Consider the following 16610-nt stretch of genomic DNA (forward strand, 5'->3'; position numbering starts at 1 on the left):
TTTTTTCAATTAAAAAATATTCCTCAATGCATTTTAAAAACGGGAATTTGATGGAGCTTTGTTAATAGTGCTGGAAATGGGATAATTGGGGAAGATAAACGTTTAAATAGTGCAAGTCTGGGGCAACCTATTTAAAACTGGTGGAGTAAAACTAATCTGAGCCACTTGCCAATGTACTGATGTACCCTGCTCACTTTTATATCAAAAGGAAGGTATTTATTCACAAGATGCTGGAGTAACTCAGCGGGTCAGGCAGCATCTCAGGAGAGAAGGAATGGGTGACGTTTTGGGTCGAGACCCTTCTTCAGACTGACCCGAAACGACACCCATTCCTTCTCTCTGCATTGGGTGTGAGTGTGTTGCTGGGATACAGACCGTCACTGACCAGCTCGCTCACACTGAGGTATCCCATCATTGAACATAAGGAGGAGGGAGGGCTTGTTGTCCTTTGAGCTGAGGGGGCTCATAATTGGTGCGGTGGAGGTGGTTAATGTGGTGAAGGGGTTGGTGATTAAACAACATGAAAGTGCTTCTGCCGACTGAAGAGCAGGGAATTAGCGATTGGTCACGGAGATGGAGGTGACACAGTGGGAGGGAGAGAGCGTAGCCCAGACCAACAGGCTGGCAGGGGCACGCGCCCTCCACACAGCTACACCCCCCCTCTACAACAGGCTGGCAGGGGTACACGCCCTTCACACAGGCTGGCAGGGGTACACGCCCTTCACACAGCTACACCCCCCCCTCTACAACAGGCGAGCAGGGGTACACGACCTTCACACAGGCTGGCACGTACACAGCCCCTTCACAAAGGCGGGCAGGGGTACACGCCCCTTCACACAGGCTGGCAGCTACACCCCCCACAACAGGCGGGCACGTACACGCCCTCCACACAGGCGGGCACGTACACCCCCTCCACACAGGCGGGCACGTACACAGCCCCTTCACACAGGCGGGCACGTACACGCCCTCCACACAGGCGGGCACGTACACAGCCCCTTCACACAGGCGGGCACGTACACAGCCCCTCCACAACAGGCGGGCACGTACACGCCCTTCACACAGGCGGGCACGTACACAGCCCCTCCACACAGGCGGGCACGTACACAGCCCCTTCACACAGGCGGGCACGTACACGCCCTCCACACAGGCGGGCACGTACACGCCCTTCACACAGGCGGGCACGTACACAGCCCCTCCACAACAGGCGGGCACGTACACGCCCTTCACACAGGCGGGCACGTACACAGCCCCTCCACAACAGGCGGGCACGTACACAGCCCCTCCACAACAGGCGGGCACGTACACAGCCCCTCCACAACAGGCGGGCACGTACACGCCCTTCACACAGGCGGGCACGTACACAGCCCCTTCACAAGGGAGGGTGATGATCCTTACAGGCGGCGACATTACAGGCGTTCACAGATAACGGGTCAAGTTGTTGGAAGAGGACAGGCTCCTGATCGTGTCTCTGATGCACAAGGTGAGGCTGGGACCTTGGAGTGTACGAGGCTGTGCGTGACCCTTACTGAGGTGTACAAGATCACGAGGGGACTGCCACAGAGGGCAGTGGAGGCCGATTCACTGGATGGATTTAAGATAGAGTTAGATAGAGCTCTAGGGGCTAGTGGAATCAAGGGATATGGGGAGATGGCAGGCACGGGTTACTGATTGTAGATGATCAGCCATGATCACAATGAATGGCGGTGCGTACAGGCTCGAAGGGCCGAATGGCCTCCTCCTGCACCTATGTTTCTATGAATGGATGAGGTGAATGGTCAGTCGTATTCCTGAAGACAGATGTTGGGAACAATAGGGAAGGCTCTACGAAGGGCCAGTGTCTTTATGCAGAGGTGGTGTGGTGGGAATGGAAGGCAATGTTTTGGGTCAAGACCCTTCTTCAGTCTTTTAATGGAGGATTATAGATAATAGGTGTAGGAGGAGGCCATTCGGCCCTTTGAGCCTGTACGCACCGCCATTCAATGTGATCATGGCTGATCATTCTCAATCAGTACCCCGTTCCTGCCTTCTCCCCATACCCCCTGACTCCGCTATCCTTAAGAGCTCTATCTAGCTCTCTCTTGAATGCATTCAGAGAATTGGCCTCCACTGCCCTCTGAGGCAGTGAATTCCACAGAGAATGACACATGGCAGGCAGCGCTGGGCACGATGCAGCCAGCCAACAGCCACTTGTCTTTTCCTTTTTGTTTTCACTTTTAATTTCACGGTTTGTGTATCTTGTGTTCTGTGACTGTCGGCACACAGTCTCCCTCCGGGGATGAATCAGTTAAAAACAAGCAAAGGAAATCTCATCTGTGGTCGACACAGAGTGCTGGAGTAACTCAGTGGGTCAGGCAGCATCTGTGGAGAACATGGATAGGTGACGTTTCACAGAGTGCTGGAGTAACTCAGCGGGTCAGGCAGCATCACTGGAGAGAAGGAATGGTTGCCATTTCGGGTCGAGACCCTTCTAAGCCTTTTCTCCAGAGATGCCCACTGAGTTACTCCAGCATTCTGCGTCTATCTTCGGTGTAAACCAGCGTCTGGACTTCCTTCCGTTAAAGCCGCCACAGCCAGACATAAAACAGCTTTCTTCCACGAGCAGTAGCTCTGGTCAACAGCCAAACGTCGGCACCTCCTCGTGCTGTGGTCTTTCATTTCATTCTTCATATGCGTAAAGTATAATGTTTTGTTGTTAACTGTTTACTGTATTGTATGTCATGTTACTTGTGAGCAAGGCACCAAGGCACATTCCCTGTATGTATACGTATATACTTGGCTCATAAAATGTATTCAATTCAATTCAATTCAATCCATTGAAGTCTGCTCGCTGTTCGTGACCCAGTTACTAATGTTGGGGATGTTTGTGTAAGAGATGCCACAGTAAATGCCCATGGAAACGCCACCCTGTCGGTGCAAGGCTCTGCGTCAGTGGACAAGTGTGCTGCAGCCACACCCCTGGTCACAGCGGTAGGGTTGTGGGGAGAGAGTACGGTCCAGGTCCTTTACATTCCCGTTGTGTTTGGCCCAGCAGCAGATGCATAATGCGTTAACAATTGTGGCCGTCTATAAACCACAGCCTAAGTGCTTTTATTTATGTGGCTGATGATGAAAGTTTGCACTTCCTCGATTTCCATTTTAGCTCCTTACATGTGACCTCTGAATCTTTAACAGCAAACCTGTTACCGGAAACAAAAAGCATTAGAGATCGGCAGCAGACTACACAGAGTCTTAAGTAGAATGGATCCATTCATACTTCCGGTGCTGCGTTTATGTGGGGGCTATTAGTGGGGCTGGAATTACAGCATTCGATGCAAACCCTTTCTTCCAGAGCTCCCACGCTGTTGGAGTGTGAGAATCACAGCACGGCTGGAGGCCATTTGGCCCAGCATTGCTGTACTAGCTCCTCTCTCAGAGAGAGCAACCGTTGCCCTGGTCCTGCCTCATGACCTTCACAGTGGTTGAATCTTGTATCAGCGCTGCCATTGATCAGCTCCCCGCCCCTCATCCCCGGCCCCCCGCCCCTCATCCCCGGCCCCCCGCCCCTCATCCCCGGCCCCCCGCCTCTCATCCCCGGCCCCTCATCCCCGGCCCCCCCGCCCCTCATCCCCGGCCCCCCGCCCCTCATCCCCAGCACATCCCCGCCCCTCATCCCCAGCACATCCCCTCCCCGGCCCCCCCGCCCCTCATCCCCAGCACGTCCCTGTCCCCGCCCCTCATCCCCGGCACGTTCCCGGACCCCTGCCTCACCGTGAGGCTGCCAACCCCCCCTGGGGCCCAGCCCGGGCACTGTGGGCCTCCTGGGGGAGGGAAGGGGGGGAGGGGGGTCTCCCACGTTATCACAAGCTGAGGGTTTCCTGGGGCCACCCAGTGAAATGTCTGAATTGTCCTTTTGGAAATACACTGCGTAATCCCTGCCCACAGCGGCTTGTTCGGGGATGTTTTTGATTAATGTGATCTGGTATCACCACAAACTCACCCTCAGGGGGCGGGTTAATCTCAGACCTGATGTAATCCTCTCCTGGAATTCCTGGGCTCCACTGGGTAATTAGATGTGGCGATGTTACTTATTGCATTAAGCTGCACCTGCACGGTGGGTCTGGGGCCGGAGGGGTCACTGCCGGGTGTGGACACGGGCTGGAGCGGTCACTGCTGGGTGTGGGCACGGTGGGCACGGGCCGGAGCGGTCACTGCTCGGTGTGGGCACGGTGGGCACTGGCCGGAGCGGTCACTGCTGGGTGTGGGCCTGGGCCGGAGCGGTCACTGCTCGGTGTGGGCACGGTGGGCACTGGCTGGAGCGGTCACTGCTCAGTGTGGGCACGGTGGGCACGGGCTGGAGCGGTCACTGCTGGGTGTGGACAGAGGCCGGAGCGGTCACTGCTCGGTGTGGGCACGGTGGGCAGAGGCTGGAATACCTGTTACCCACTTTGGATTCTTTACAAACACAAGCATTGCCTTTGGAAACTGCTGCCGTGTTTCTCCTGAAGAATAAATCTTCAGTAAGCGTGCGTTCACTACCGTTCCATCTTGGAACACGGTGGCGCAGCGGGTAGAGCTGAAATTGTCCCTAGTGTGTGTAGGATAGTGTTAGTGTGCGGGGATCGCTGGGCGGCACGGACCCGGTGGGCCGAAGGGCCTGTTTCCGCGTTGTGTCTCTAAACTAAACCAGATGCTTCTCTGGAAGTTTGCAACGAGCCATCAGACTGTGTCTGAAGAAGGGTCTCGACCCGAAAACGTCACCCATTCCTTCTCTCCCGAGATGCTGCCTGACCCACTGAGTTACTCCAGCGTTTAGTGTCTGCCGTGGTGTTGTGTGTGTTGGGTCTGTACGTGTGCTGCTGCTGCCAGCAACCTTCCCAGTACTGCTGCCCCTCAGTACTGGTGATGGCCATAAACTCCACCACTCTGGTACATTACAAAATGAAAGTAATACGTTAGCCCAGCGCGTCCAGTTAATGAGCTGTTCAGGTTAATGAATAGGTGTAGATTTATCGACAGTTCAGATCAGTACAATTCTTTATTCCTGTTATCACACCACATTTGTCCCTGTAGTCCACTGTCCAACCAATTGATGAACTTGCTGCAAGTTCCCTCTGCACTCTGTGTTAAATCTATCTTTGTACTACTCTTATTCTATTTGGTTTTAAGTCATTTGAACTGCAGATCTAACGCTGCACCCAGCCAGCTGGGTATTCACAGATGATCTCCTGGTCTTTTAAAACAAAATGTCTGACGAAGGGTCTCAACTTGAAACATCGCCCATTCCCTCTCCCCACAGATGCTGCCTGACCCGCTGAGTTACTCCAGCACTCTGTGTCTTTCCATGCAAACCTGCATCTGCAGTTCCTCCTTGCACAAAACAAAACGGACTGCTGATATCGGCAATCTGAAATAATAAAAGCTGTCAACAGATCCAGCAACATCTGTGGAGAGTGAAACAGTCGTTGTCTCCGGCTGATAAATACGATGATCAGACTGTCTCACCCAGACCTGTGGGATGGCAACGTAGCTAGTGTAGTCACAGTGGGCAGGTAGACACAGAGTGCTGGAGTAACTCAGCGGGTCAGGCAGCATCTGTGGGGAACATGGACACAGAGTGCTGGAGTAACTCAGCGGGTCAGGCAGCATCTGTGGGGAACATGGATAGGTGACGTTTTGCTGCCTGTGTCTGGTGGGGCGATGCGGAGAGAGAGGGGGTGGGTGAGGCTGGCTTGTGTGATGGGCTGGGCTACACCCATACACTCTGCAGTCTTGGACAGAGTTGTTGCCCAAGCTGGTTATGATGCTTTCTCCGGTCCATCTGTAGAGGTTGGTGAGAGTTGGTACCAAGCCTCATGCTGAGTGTCGGTGGAGAGGGAACCAAGGTTATTTCTGTGGGAGTTTGGACCGCTCTCCTTGTCACTGTGATCGACCCGTTGCATTTTCAGTTATGCGGAGCGCTAATCTTTGCAGGAGTGACGCGGATGGTGTAAATGTCATTTAAAATCCAGAATTAGCAGGCAGATTGTTGAACTTTGTGTGTGATCTCCATGTAGCAGAACCCCGCAGAATTAGCCTTCAGTTGCCGAGGCTGCCAGCTGGTGAAGCAAAGTTGCAGCCAATTCCCAAAACGGCTGGCCTTTCCAACTTCCACTTTGCTGTTGCCATCTCGCAGTCTCCTCTCCCCCCCCCCCCCCCCCCCCCCCCCCCCCCCCCCCCCCCCCCCCCGCCCCATGTGTCAGGGCTTATGGGGAGAAGGCAGGAGAATGGGGTTGAGAGGGAGAGATAGAACACCAGCCATGATTGAATGGTGGAGTAGACTTGATGGGCCGAATGGCCTCATTCTACTCCAATCATTATGACCTTATGATCACCAGTCTCCCCTTTCACCACTAGTTCCCATCCCAGCCCCCCCCTTTCTCCACCCGCCACCCCCCCATGTTCTGCCATCCCAGCCCCCCCTTTCTCTCTCTCCCAACCCCCCCCCCCACCACACACCCTCACCCACACACCCCCACCCACACACCCCCACCCACACACCCCCACCCACACACCCACACCCACACACCCCCACCCACACACCCCCACCCACACCCACACACCCACACCCACACACCCCCCCCACCCACACACCACACACCCCCACCCACACACCCCCACCCACACACCCCCCACCCACACCCCCACCCACACGCCCCCCACCCACACCCCCACCCACACACCCCCACCCACCACACCCCCACCCACACACCCCCACCCACACACCCCCACCCACACACCCCCACCCACACACCCCCCACCCACACCCCCACCCACACACCCCCACCCCGACACCCACACAACCCCACCCACACACCCCCCACCCACACAACCCCACCCACACAACCCCACCCACACAACCCCACCCACACACCCCCACCCACACACCCCCACCCACACAACCCCACCCACACAACCCCACCCACACACCCCCACCCACACACCCCCACCCACACACCCCCCACCCACACAACCCCACCCACACAACCCCACCCACACACCCCCACCCACACACCCCCACCCACACACCCCCACCCACACACCCCCACCCACACAACCCCCACCCACACACCCCCACCCACACACCCCACCCGTCCTCCCTTGGTCTGGCTCCCATCTCGCCACCCCCTGCTGCCCCACCTCCCCGTACTCTTCACCTTCTCCATCTCCCACCTCCTCATTGAAAATCATCTTTAAAAATAACTGGTACCACTGGAGTTTGCACTGGGATTACTGAATTAAGTACGCTGATCATTTTGAGCTTCTTGCAATTTACTGTGCCATTTATATTCTTCAAAGTGTTTGCAAAGTGAACAAGTCAGACCACAGACTAATTTATGCAAATAGAACATCCATCGCCTGGAATATCGTGGAGCGTGGGCTCCTTGTGGATCAGGAAGGTGATGCATCAGGGGCAGCATGCGGTGGAGGGAGTGGAGACTAGGAACTGCCAGTGCTGGAATCCCCAGAAAAAACAAGCCCGAGGAGCCTCGTCCAGGGGCTACCTCCCTGCCCATCCATGTGGACAATGGATTCTCCAATTTTAAACAGTAACCCCCTGTGTCCCAGTCTGCCCCATGGCCTGGTGCACATTTACCCCACCACCTCAGTCTCCCTGCTACCGTTCCCTCCCATCTCAGAGGCCACAGTTCCTTTCCTCTGGCCTCACAGGCCTCTTCTCTCCTGATCTCACAGCCTTTTGTCTCCTCCTCATCTCTGGCCTTTGTCCACCCATTTGTTAATCAACCCCCCCCCCCCCCCCCCCCTTCACCTGTATCCACCTATCACAGTATTAGTCTGAAGAAGGGTCCCGACTCAAAACGTCACCTATCCATGTTCTCCACAGATGCTGCCTGACCCGCTGAGTTACTCCAGCACTCTGAGATGATAAACCCTGATGATCTATATCACAGTATTTTGAGCAAGGTGTGCATAGAGCATTGGAGGCTGAGGAGAGACCTGATCGAAGTTGACAAACCTATGAGAGGCAGAGATAGGGTGGACAGTAACATCCTCTAGAGGACCTAGCTTTGTGGTGAGAGGGGCAAAGTTTAAAGGAGTTGTGTGGGGCAGATATTTTTTACACAGAGAGTGGTTGTTGTGTGGAATGTGGGGGTGAGGGTGGGGGTGAGGGTGGGGGGGGGTGGGGGGGGTGAGGGTGAGGGGGTGGGGGGGTGAGGGTGGGGGGGGGTTGGAGGTGGGGTTGGTTAGTGGTGGTGAGAAGGGGTGGGGGGTGGGGGTTGGGGGTGGGGTGAGGGTGGGGGGGGGTGGGGGTGGTAGGTGGTGGTGGGGGGGGTGAGGGAGGTGGGGGGGGGTGGGGGGTGGTAGGTGGTGGTGGGGGGGGGTGAGGGAGGTGGAGGTGGGGGGGGGTGGGGCTGGAGGCAGACATGATCGTGGTGCTTTAGAAGGTTTTGGACAGGCGCATGGACATGGACACGCAGGGAATGGAGGGACATGGATCCCATGCACAGAGTGCTGGAGTAACTCAGCGGCTCAACTTGGCGGCACACACAAGATGCTGGAGTAACTCAGCAGGTCAGGCAGCATCTTGGGAGAGAAGGAATGCGTGATGTTTCAGGGTCGAGACCAGTTTAACGGCATCGTGTTTGGCAGGGACATTGTGGGCCGAAGGGCCTGCTCGATGCTGTACCTGATGTTTTTGTACATCAGTGTTGCCGGTTCCGGTCGGAATATTCTACTGCAAGAGGAGGTGAGCCCCTCACTTTGGGAGGAAGGGTCATCCCTGTGTCCTCCCCCTTTGCACTTTCTCTCCTCAACATTCCTCCTGGTGATGGTTGAGGCACGCCTTGCCTCTGTATCGGCAAGCAGCAGCTCTCTGCATCAGGCTTCCCTTGCCCCTTCCCCCTTGCCCCCTGCCCCTTGCCCCCTGCCCCTTGCCCCCTGCCCTTGTCCTTGCCCATGCCCTTGTCCTTGCCCCTTGCCCCTTGCCCTTGCCCCTTCCCCCTTGCCCCTTGCCCCCTGCCCCCTGCCCTTGTCCTTGCCCCTTGCCCTTGCCCCTTGCCCCCTGCCCTTGTCCTTGCCCCCTGCCCTTGCCCCTTGCCCTTGCCCCCTGCCCCTTGCCCTTGTCCTTGCCCATGCCCTTGTCCTTGCCCCTTGCCCTTGCCCTTCCCCCTTGCCCCTTCCCCCTTGCCCCTTGCCCCCTGCCCCTGCCCGCATCTTGGTGAGAGTCTGGTCCACGTAACAAGGCCGTAACTTTCTCCCTCTTATCCCAAACTACAAGCTTGATGCTTTTTAAAAAATAAAACTCTTCAATTTCACAAGTGTCTGAAAAATCATGTCGCAGGTGTCCCTGGAGATGGGGCTGTGTCCATCAAGACCAATGTACTCATTCCATATATTGATTTAATGCAGGTAACTTCCTCAATACTGATGAACACCGTGTTTTTTCTGAATCCGTCTTCATCCTGGGGACATTCTCTGCGACGTAATTGCTGTAATTTTGGGAAGTTGCTGGCACAGCTTAAATCCTCGTTGTAGTTGGAGGTGGTTTTTGGGGAGTTGGCACTGCTGGGACTGGCTGGGTCTCTGAGCTGAGCTGTTATTACAGTGATGGTCTCTCCGTGTACTGAGCTGGGTATCTGGAGATGGCTGTGGTATTCCCAGGGGGAGATGGCTGTGGTATTCCCAGGGGTGCTCACGGTAGCTGGAGATGGCTGTGGTATTCCCAGGGGAAGATGGCTGTGGTATTCCCAGGGGAAGATGGCTGTGGTATTCCCAGGGCTACTCACGGTAGCGGTGCTGCAACATTAGGAGATTAGTGGGCAAAATTAGAGCACATGGTATTGGGGGTAGGGTACTGACATGGATAGAAAATTGGTTGGCAGACAGAAAGCAAAGAGTGGGGATAAATGGGTCCCTCTCGGATTGGCAGGCAGTGACTAGTGGGGTACCGCAAGGCTCGGTGCTGGGACCCCAGCTATTTACGATATACATTAATGACTTAGATGAAGGGATTAAAAGTACCATTAGCAAATTTGCAGATGATACTAAGCTGGGGGGTAGTGTGAATTGTGAGGAAGATGCAATAAGGCTGCAGGGTGACTTGGACAGGTTGTGTAAGTGGGCAGATACATGGCAGATGCAGTTTAATGTAGATAAGTGTGAGGTTATTCACTTTGGAAGTGTCAAGTTAGGAAGAGGGGATGTTCAACGAGATCTGGGTGTCCTAGTGCATCAGTCACTGAAAGGAAGCATGCAGGTACAGCAGGCAGTGAAGAAAGCCAATGGAATGTTGGCCTTCGTAACAAGAGGAGTTGAGTATAGGAGCAAAGAGGTCCTTCTACAGTTGTACCGGGCCCTGGTGAGACCGCACCTGGTGTACTGTGTGCAGTTTTGGTCTCCAAATTTGAGGAAGGATATTCTTGCTATTGAGGGCATGCAGCGTAGGTTCACTAGGTTAATTCCCGGAATGGCGGGACTGTCGTATGTTGAAAGGCTGGAGCGATTAGGCTTGTATACACTGGAATTTAGAAGGATGAGGGGGGATCTTATTGAAACATATAAGATAATTAGGGGATTGGACACATTAGAGGTTGGAAACATGTTCCCAATGTTGGGGGAGTCCAGAACAAGGGGCCACAGTTTAAGAATAAGGGGTAGGCCATTTAGAACGGAGATGAGGAAGAACTTTTTCAGTCAGAGTGGTGAAGGTGTGGAATTCTCTGCCTCAGAAGGCAGTGGAGGCCAGTTCGTTGGATGCTTTCAAGAGAGAGCTGGATAGAGCTCTTAAGGATAGCGGAGTGAGGGGGTATGGGGAGAAGGCAGGAACGGGGTACTGATTGAGAGTGATCAGCCATGATCGCATTGAATGGCGGTGCTGGCTTGAAGGGCTGAATGGCCTACTCCTGCACCTATTGTCTATTGTCTATAATGAGGCATGTGGAAGATTGCACAGGTGAGGTGCAGGGAACATGTTCCCCATGTTGGGGGAGTCCAGAACCAGGGGTCACGGTTTAAGAATAAGGAGTGGGCCATTTAGGACTGAGATGAGGAAAAACGTTTTGACCCAGAGAGTTGTGGAATTCTCTGCCACAGAAGGCAGTGGAGGCCGATTCACTGGATGTTTTCAAGAGAGAGTTAGACACAGCTCTTAGGGCTAACGGAATCAAGGGATATGGGGAGAAAACAGGAAAGGGGTACTGATTTAGGATGATCAGCCATGATCACATTGAATGGCTGTGCTGGTGGGAAAGATAGATCAGCCATGATTGAATGGTGGAGTAGACTTGATGGGCCGAATGGCCTAATTCTGCACCTATTGCTTATGAACATGAACTTTATCTGGGATCACATTGGCCTGAAGATTAATTTATCAAATGGCAATCATGTTCTCCACATTTATTAGTACCTATTAAAACATGAAGGTTATTGTCGAGAGTGGTTACACAGAGCCTGTATCTCACCCAGCCTTATCGGAAAGATATTGTCAAGCTTGAAAGGGTTCAGAAAAGATTTACGAGGATGTTGCCAGGACTAGAGGGTGTGAGCTATAGGGAGAGGTTGAGCAGGCTGGGTCTCTATTCCATGGAGCGCAGGAGGATGATGGGTGATCTTATAGAGGTGTACAAAATCATGAGAGGAATAGATCGGGCAGCATCTGTGGAGAAAAGGAATGGGTGACGTTTCACAGAGTGTTGGAGTAACTCAGCGGGTCAGGCAGCATCTCTGGAGAACACCGATAGGTGACGTTTCACAGAGTGCTGGAGTAACTGGTTTTGAGGGATGTGGGCTGAATATGGACTATTCGGTGAGACTAGTGGGGATGGAGATTGGTTTGGACCAAGAGCAGGAGAGAAAATCCCAGGTATGATTCAAGAGTATTTATTGTCCAATGTGTACCGAAAATGGCATCATTAAACTAACTTGCAGCAGCCGACCGGGCCTGTGAACACAGTACTCATAGATAACATCATAAACAAACAAAATCAATGAGTTATTAAACCACTCGTGCAACAAGCTCTGTGTCAGTGAACACAACAGCTCATAGTGTTGTAGTTCGAGAGCCTAACGGTTGCTGAGAAGAAGCTATCCTTGAATCTAATGGTCATGGTTTTCAGGTTCCAGTGCCTGGTTCCCGATGGTAGCAGCGAGATGAGAGTGTGGCCAGGGTGGTGTGGGTCAGTGAGAGTGTGGGTCAGTGAGTGTGTGGGTCAGTGAGTGTGTGGGTCAGTGAGTGTGTGGGTCAGTGAGTGTGTGGCCAGGGTGGTGTGGGTCAGGGTGGTGTGGGTCAGTGAGAGTGTGGCCAGGGTGGTGTGGGTCAGTGAGAGTGTGGCCAGGGTGGTGTGGGTCAGTGAGAGTGTGGGTCAGTGAGTGTGTGGGTCAGTGAGTGTGTGGCCAGGGTGGTGTGGGTCAGGGTGGTGTGGGTCAGTGAGAGTGTGGCCAGGGTGGTGTGGGTCAGTGAGAGTGTGGCCAGGGTGGTGTGGGTCAGTGAGAGTGTGGGCAGGGTGGTGTGGGTCAGTGAGAGTGTGGCCAGGGTGGTGTGGGTCAGTGAGTGTGTGGCCAGGGTGGTGTGGGTCAGTGAGAGTGTGGCCAGGGTGGTGTGGGTCAGGGTGGTGTGGGTCAGTGAGAGTGTGGCCAGGGTGGTGTGGGTCAGTGAGTGTGTGGGTCAGTGAGTGTGTGGCCAGGGTGGTGTGGGTCAGTGAGAGTGTGGGTCAGTGAGAGTGTGGCCAGGGTGGTGTGGGTCAGTGAGAGTGTGGGTCAGTGAGAGTGTGGCCAGGGTGGTGTGGGTCAGTGAGAGTGTGGCCAGGGTGGTGTGGGTCAGTGAGAGTGTGGCCAGGGTGATGTGGGTCAGTGAGTGTGTGGGTCAGTGAGTGTGTGGCCAGGGTGGTGTGGGTCAGTGAGAGTGTGGCCAGGGTGGTGTGGGTCAGTGAGAGTGTGGCCAGGGTGGTGTGGGTCAGTGAGAGTGTGGCCAGGGTGGTGTGGGTCAGTAAGAGTGTGGGTCAGTGAGTGTGTGGGTCAGTGAGTGTGTGGCCAGGGTGGTGTGGGTCAGGGTGGTGTGGGTCAGTGAGAGTGTGGCCAGGGTGGTGTGGGTCAGTGAGAGTGTGGGTCAGTGAGAGTGTGGCCAGGGTGGTGTGGGTCAGTGAGTGTGTGGCCAGGGTGGTGTGGGTCAGGGTGGTGTGGGTCAGTGAGAGTGTGGCCAGGGTGGTGTGGGTCAGTGAGAGTGTGGCCAGGGTGGTGTGGGTCAGTGAGAGTGTGGCCAGGGTGGTGTGGGTCAGTGAGAGTGTGGCCAGGGTGGTGTGGGTCAGGGTGGTGTGGGTCTCTGATGATGCTGGCTGCCCACCCTCCCCTCACCTCCCCACTCTTCCCTTGCCTCCCTTGCTTGTCGATGTTCTGTGCATTTGGTTAATTGATCTCTAGAAGTTGGGAGGTGGTGTTGCAGTTGTATAAAGGGCCTGTCCCACTGAGGCGATATTAAGGCAAGTGTCAGCGACTAGGCCGCAGGGTGGGGAAGCACAACCAGGCAGGCACGACCCCTTCCAGAGTCTTGGACAAGGGACTTGAGTAAAGAGACATTGTTGGCTGGTGTGCTCACTGTATCCCTCTGTGACTCTGTGAAGGGCCTGTTTCCACACTGTCTGACTCTGTGCTCTGTGACTCTGTGCTCTGTGACTGTGCTCTGTGACTCTGTGCTCTGTTACTCTGTGACTCTGTGCTCTTTGCTCTGTGACTCTTTGCTCTGTGACTCTGTGCTCTGTTACTCTGTGCTCTTTGCTCTGTGACTCTTTGCTCTGTGACTCTGTGCCTCTGTGCTCTGTGACTCTGTGGATCGCTGCGGTGTTCAGGTGGTGATGCTGCCCTTTCTCTGCAGATGACTGGAACGTTTCCTCGCACCAGTACCAGGTGCTGCCGTACGGGAAGTGGGAGTTGTACATCCCTCCGCGGGCAGATGGCTCAACCCCCATACCCCACCAATCCAAGCTGAAGGTGAGCTTGTCCATCCCCACCCTCGCCTCTCCTCCCCTCTCGCCCCGCCCACCCCTCTCCTCTCACCCCCCCTCCCCACCCACCCCCTCTCCACCCCTCTCCTCTCACACCCCTCCCCACCCTCTCCTCTCCTCTCGCCCCCCCTCCCTGCCCTCCCCGCCCCCTCCCCACCCCTCTCCTCTCACCCCCCCCACCCTCCCCTCTCCTCTCGCCCCCCCCTCCCTGCGCTCCCCACCCTCCCCTCTCCTCTCGCCCCCCTCCCTGCCCTCCCCACCCCCCCTCCCCACCCTACTCTCCCTGGCCTCCCTACCCCCCTCCCCTCTCCCCTCCCCTCCCTGCCCTCCCCACCCTCCCCTCTCCCCTCCCTACCCTCACCTCTCCCCACCCCCCTCCCCACCCCCCACCTCTCCTCTCACCCGATACAACAGCTGAGGGTAAGCTTTACGCGCGCCTCTCACACCGGGACAAGTCCAGGCAGTGGACGGACGGACGGACGGACGGACGGACGGACGGACGGACCGCTGACCTCGGGGCTTTGTGATCAGACCACCTTCTCCTGAGAGAAATGCCGCCCTTTCCCCCACTGATTGCTCGAGTGGGCAGCAAGTTGAGTGGGTTAACCTATGATGAGCGTTTGTCGGCACTGGGCCTGTACTCGCTGGAGTCTCACCAGAGCACGTGGCCACCATGTGGGACTGGCACGGTAACACTGGCACTGGCACGGTAACACTGGCACTGGCGCAGTAACACTGGCACTGGCATACAGCGTGATGCAGGCACCAGATGAAGTCACTGCAAGGCTGCTGGAGACTCGGTTCATGAAGTGAAGTCTGATCAGCTGCAGTTGTTGTCCGCTGGGTGTTCACGAGCAGGGAGCTGAGGCAGGTTCCACTGTAGACTGGGAGAGCGAGCTGGATGGGCAAGTGTAGGGGCCGATGTCGAGGGCGTCTGGGGACAGGGGCAGGGAGCTGGATGGGCAAGTGCAGGGGGCAGGGGGCAGGGGGCAGGGGGCAGGGAGCTGGATGGGCAAGTGCAGGAGCCGATGTCTGGGGACAGGGAGCAGGGGGCAGGGGGCAGTGCGGGTTATTATCCTTGTTTACTTGCACTCCAGGTGGATCACACTACACGCGCGTTCAATCAACCCATGCTCCAGTACAAAGTGCAAAGGCAATACCGGAGTGCACATGTAGCGTTAGTGTGGCAGTGTTACAGCGCTGCAGTGCGACAGTGTGGCAGGGTCGCAGTGTTACAGCGCTGCAGTGTGGCAGGGTCGCAGTGTTACAGCGCTGCAGTGTGGCAGCGTCGCAGTGTGGCAGCGTTGCAGTGTGACAGCGCGGCAGTGTTACAGTGTGGCAGTGTTACAGTAGTGCTGCAGTGTGGCAACGTTGCAGTGTTACAGCGCGGCAGTGTTGCAGTGTTACAGCGCGGCAGTGTTACAGTGTTGCAGCGGTCCTGCTACAATCCTGCCCCCACCCCCACATCACCCCACCCCCACACCACCCTGCCCCCACACCACCCCACCCCACACCACACCACCCCACCCCACACCACCCCACCCCACACCACACCACCCCACCCCACACCACCCTTCCCCACACACCACCCTGCCCCCACACCACCCCCCCCACACCACCCCACCCCCACACCACCCCACACCACCCTGCCCCCACACCACCCCGCCCCACACCACCCCACCCCACACCACCCCACCCCACACCACCCTGTCCCCACACCACCCTGCCCCCACACCACCCCACACCACCCCACCCCCACACCACCCTGCCCCCACACCACCCTGCCCCACACCACCCTGCCCCCACACCACCCCACCCCACACCACCCCACCCCACACCACCCCACCCCCACACCACCCCACCCCCACACCACCCCGCCCCCACACCACCCTGCCCCCACACCACCCTGCCCCCACACCACCCTGCCCCCACACCACCCCGCCCCCACACCACCCCACCACCACCCCGCCCCCACACCACCCTGCCCCCACACCACCCTGCCCCCACACCACCCTGCCCCCACACCACCCTGCCCCCACCCCCACACCCCCCTGCCCCCACCCCCACACCCCCCTGCCCCCACCCCCACACCACCCTGCCCCCACCCCCACACCACCCTGCCCCCACACCCCCCTGTCCCCACCCCCACACCACCCTGCCCCCACCCCCACACCACCCTGCCCCCAACCCCACACCGCCCTGCCCCCAACCCCACACCACCCTGCCCCCACCCCCACACCACCCTGCCCCCACCCCCACACCACCCTGCCCCCACCCCACACCGCCCTGCCCCCACCCTCACACCGCCCTGCCCCCACCCCACACCGCCCTTCCCCCACCCTCACACCACCCTTCCCCCACCCTCACACCGCCCTGCCCCCAACCCCACACCACCCTGCCCCCAACCCCACACCACCCTGCCCCCAACCCCACACCACCCTGCCCCCACCCCCACACCCCGGGCCCCCACACCACCCTGCTCCCTAAACCACACTTCTGTGCCTCAACACAAGGGCTCGTGTCAGCTTGAAGACAGACACAGAGTGCTGGAGTAACTCAGCGGGTCAGGCAGCATCTGTGGAGAGAAGGAATGGGTGACATTTTGGGTTGAGACCCTTCTTCAGACTCGACCCAAAA

General features: G+C 56.8%; 1 protein-coding gene across 1 annotated transcript in view; it reads left to right on the forward strand.

Annotated features, from left to right (window-relative positions):
* The window catches only part of hsf2bp (heat shock transcription factor 2 binding protein), a 118240-nt gene that overhangs the window by 53386 nt on the left and 48244 nt on the right, over nucleotides 1-16610 (forward strand). The window contains exon 3 of the mRNA XM_078408614.1: nucleotides 13844-13959. Coding sequence (XP_078264740.1) covers nucleotides 13844-13959 — 116 coding nt within the window. The remainder of the gene's footprint in view (nucleotides 1-13843; nucleotides 13960-16610) is intronic.

This window comes from Rhinoraja longicauda, chromosome 12 (assembly GCF_053455715.1).
Source record: "Rhinoraja longicauda isolate Sanriku21f chromosome 12, sRhiLon1.1, whole genome shotgun sequence".
In the NCBI taxonomy this organism is placed as follows: Eukaryota; Metazoa; Chordata; class Chondrichthyes; order Rajiformes; family Arhynchobatidae; genus Rhinoraja; species Rhinoraja longicauda.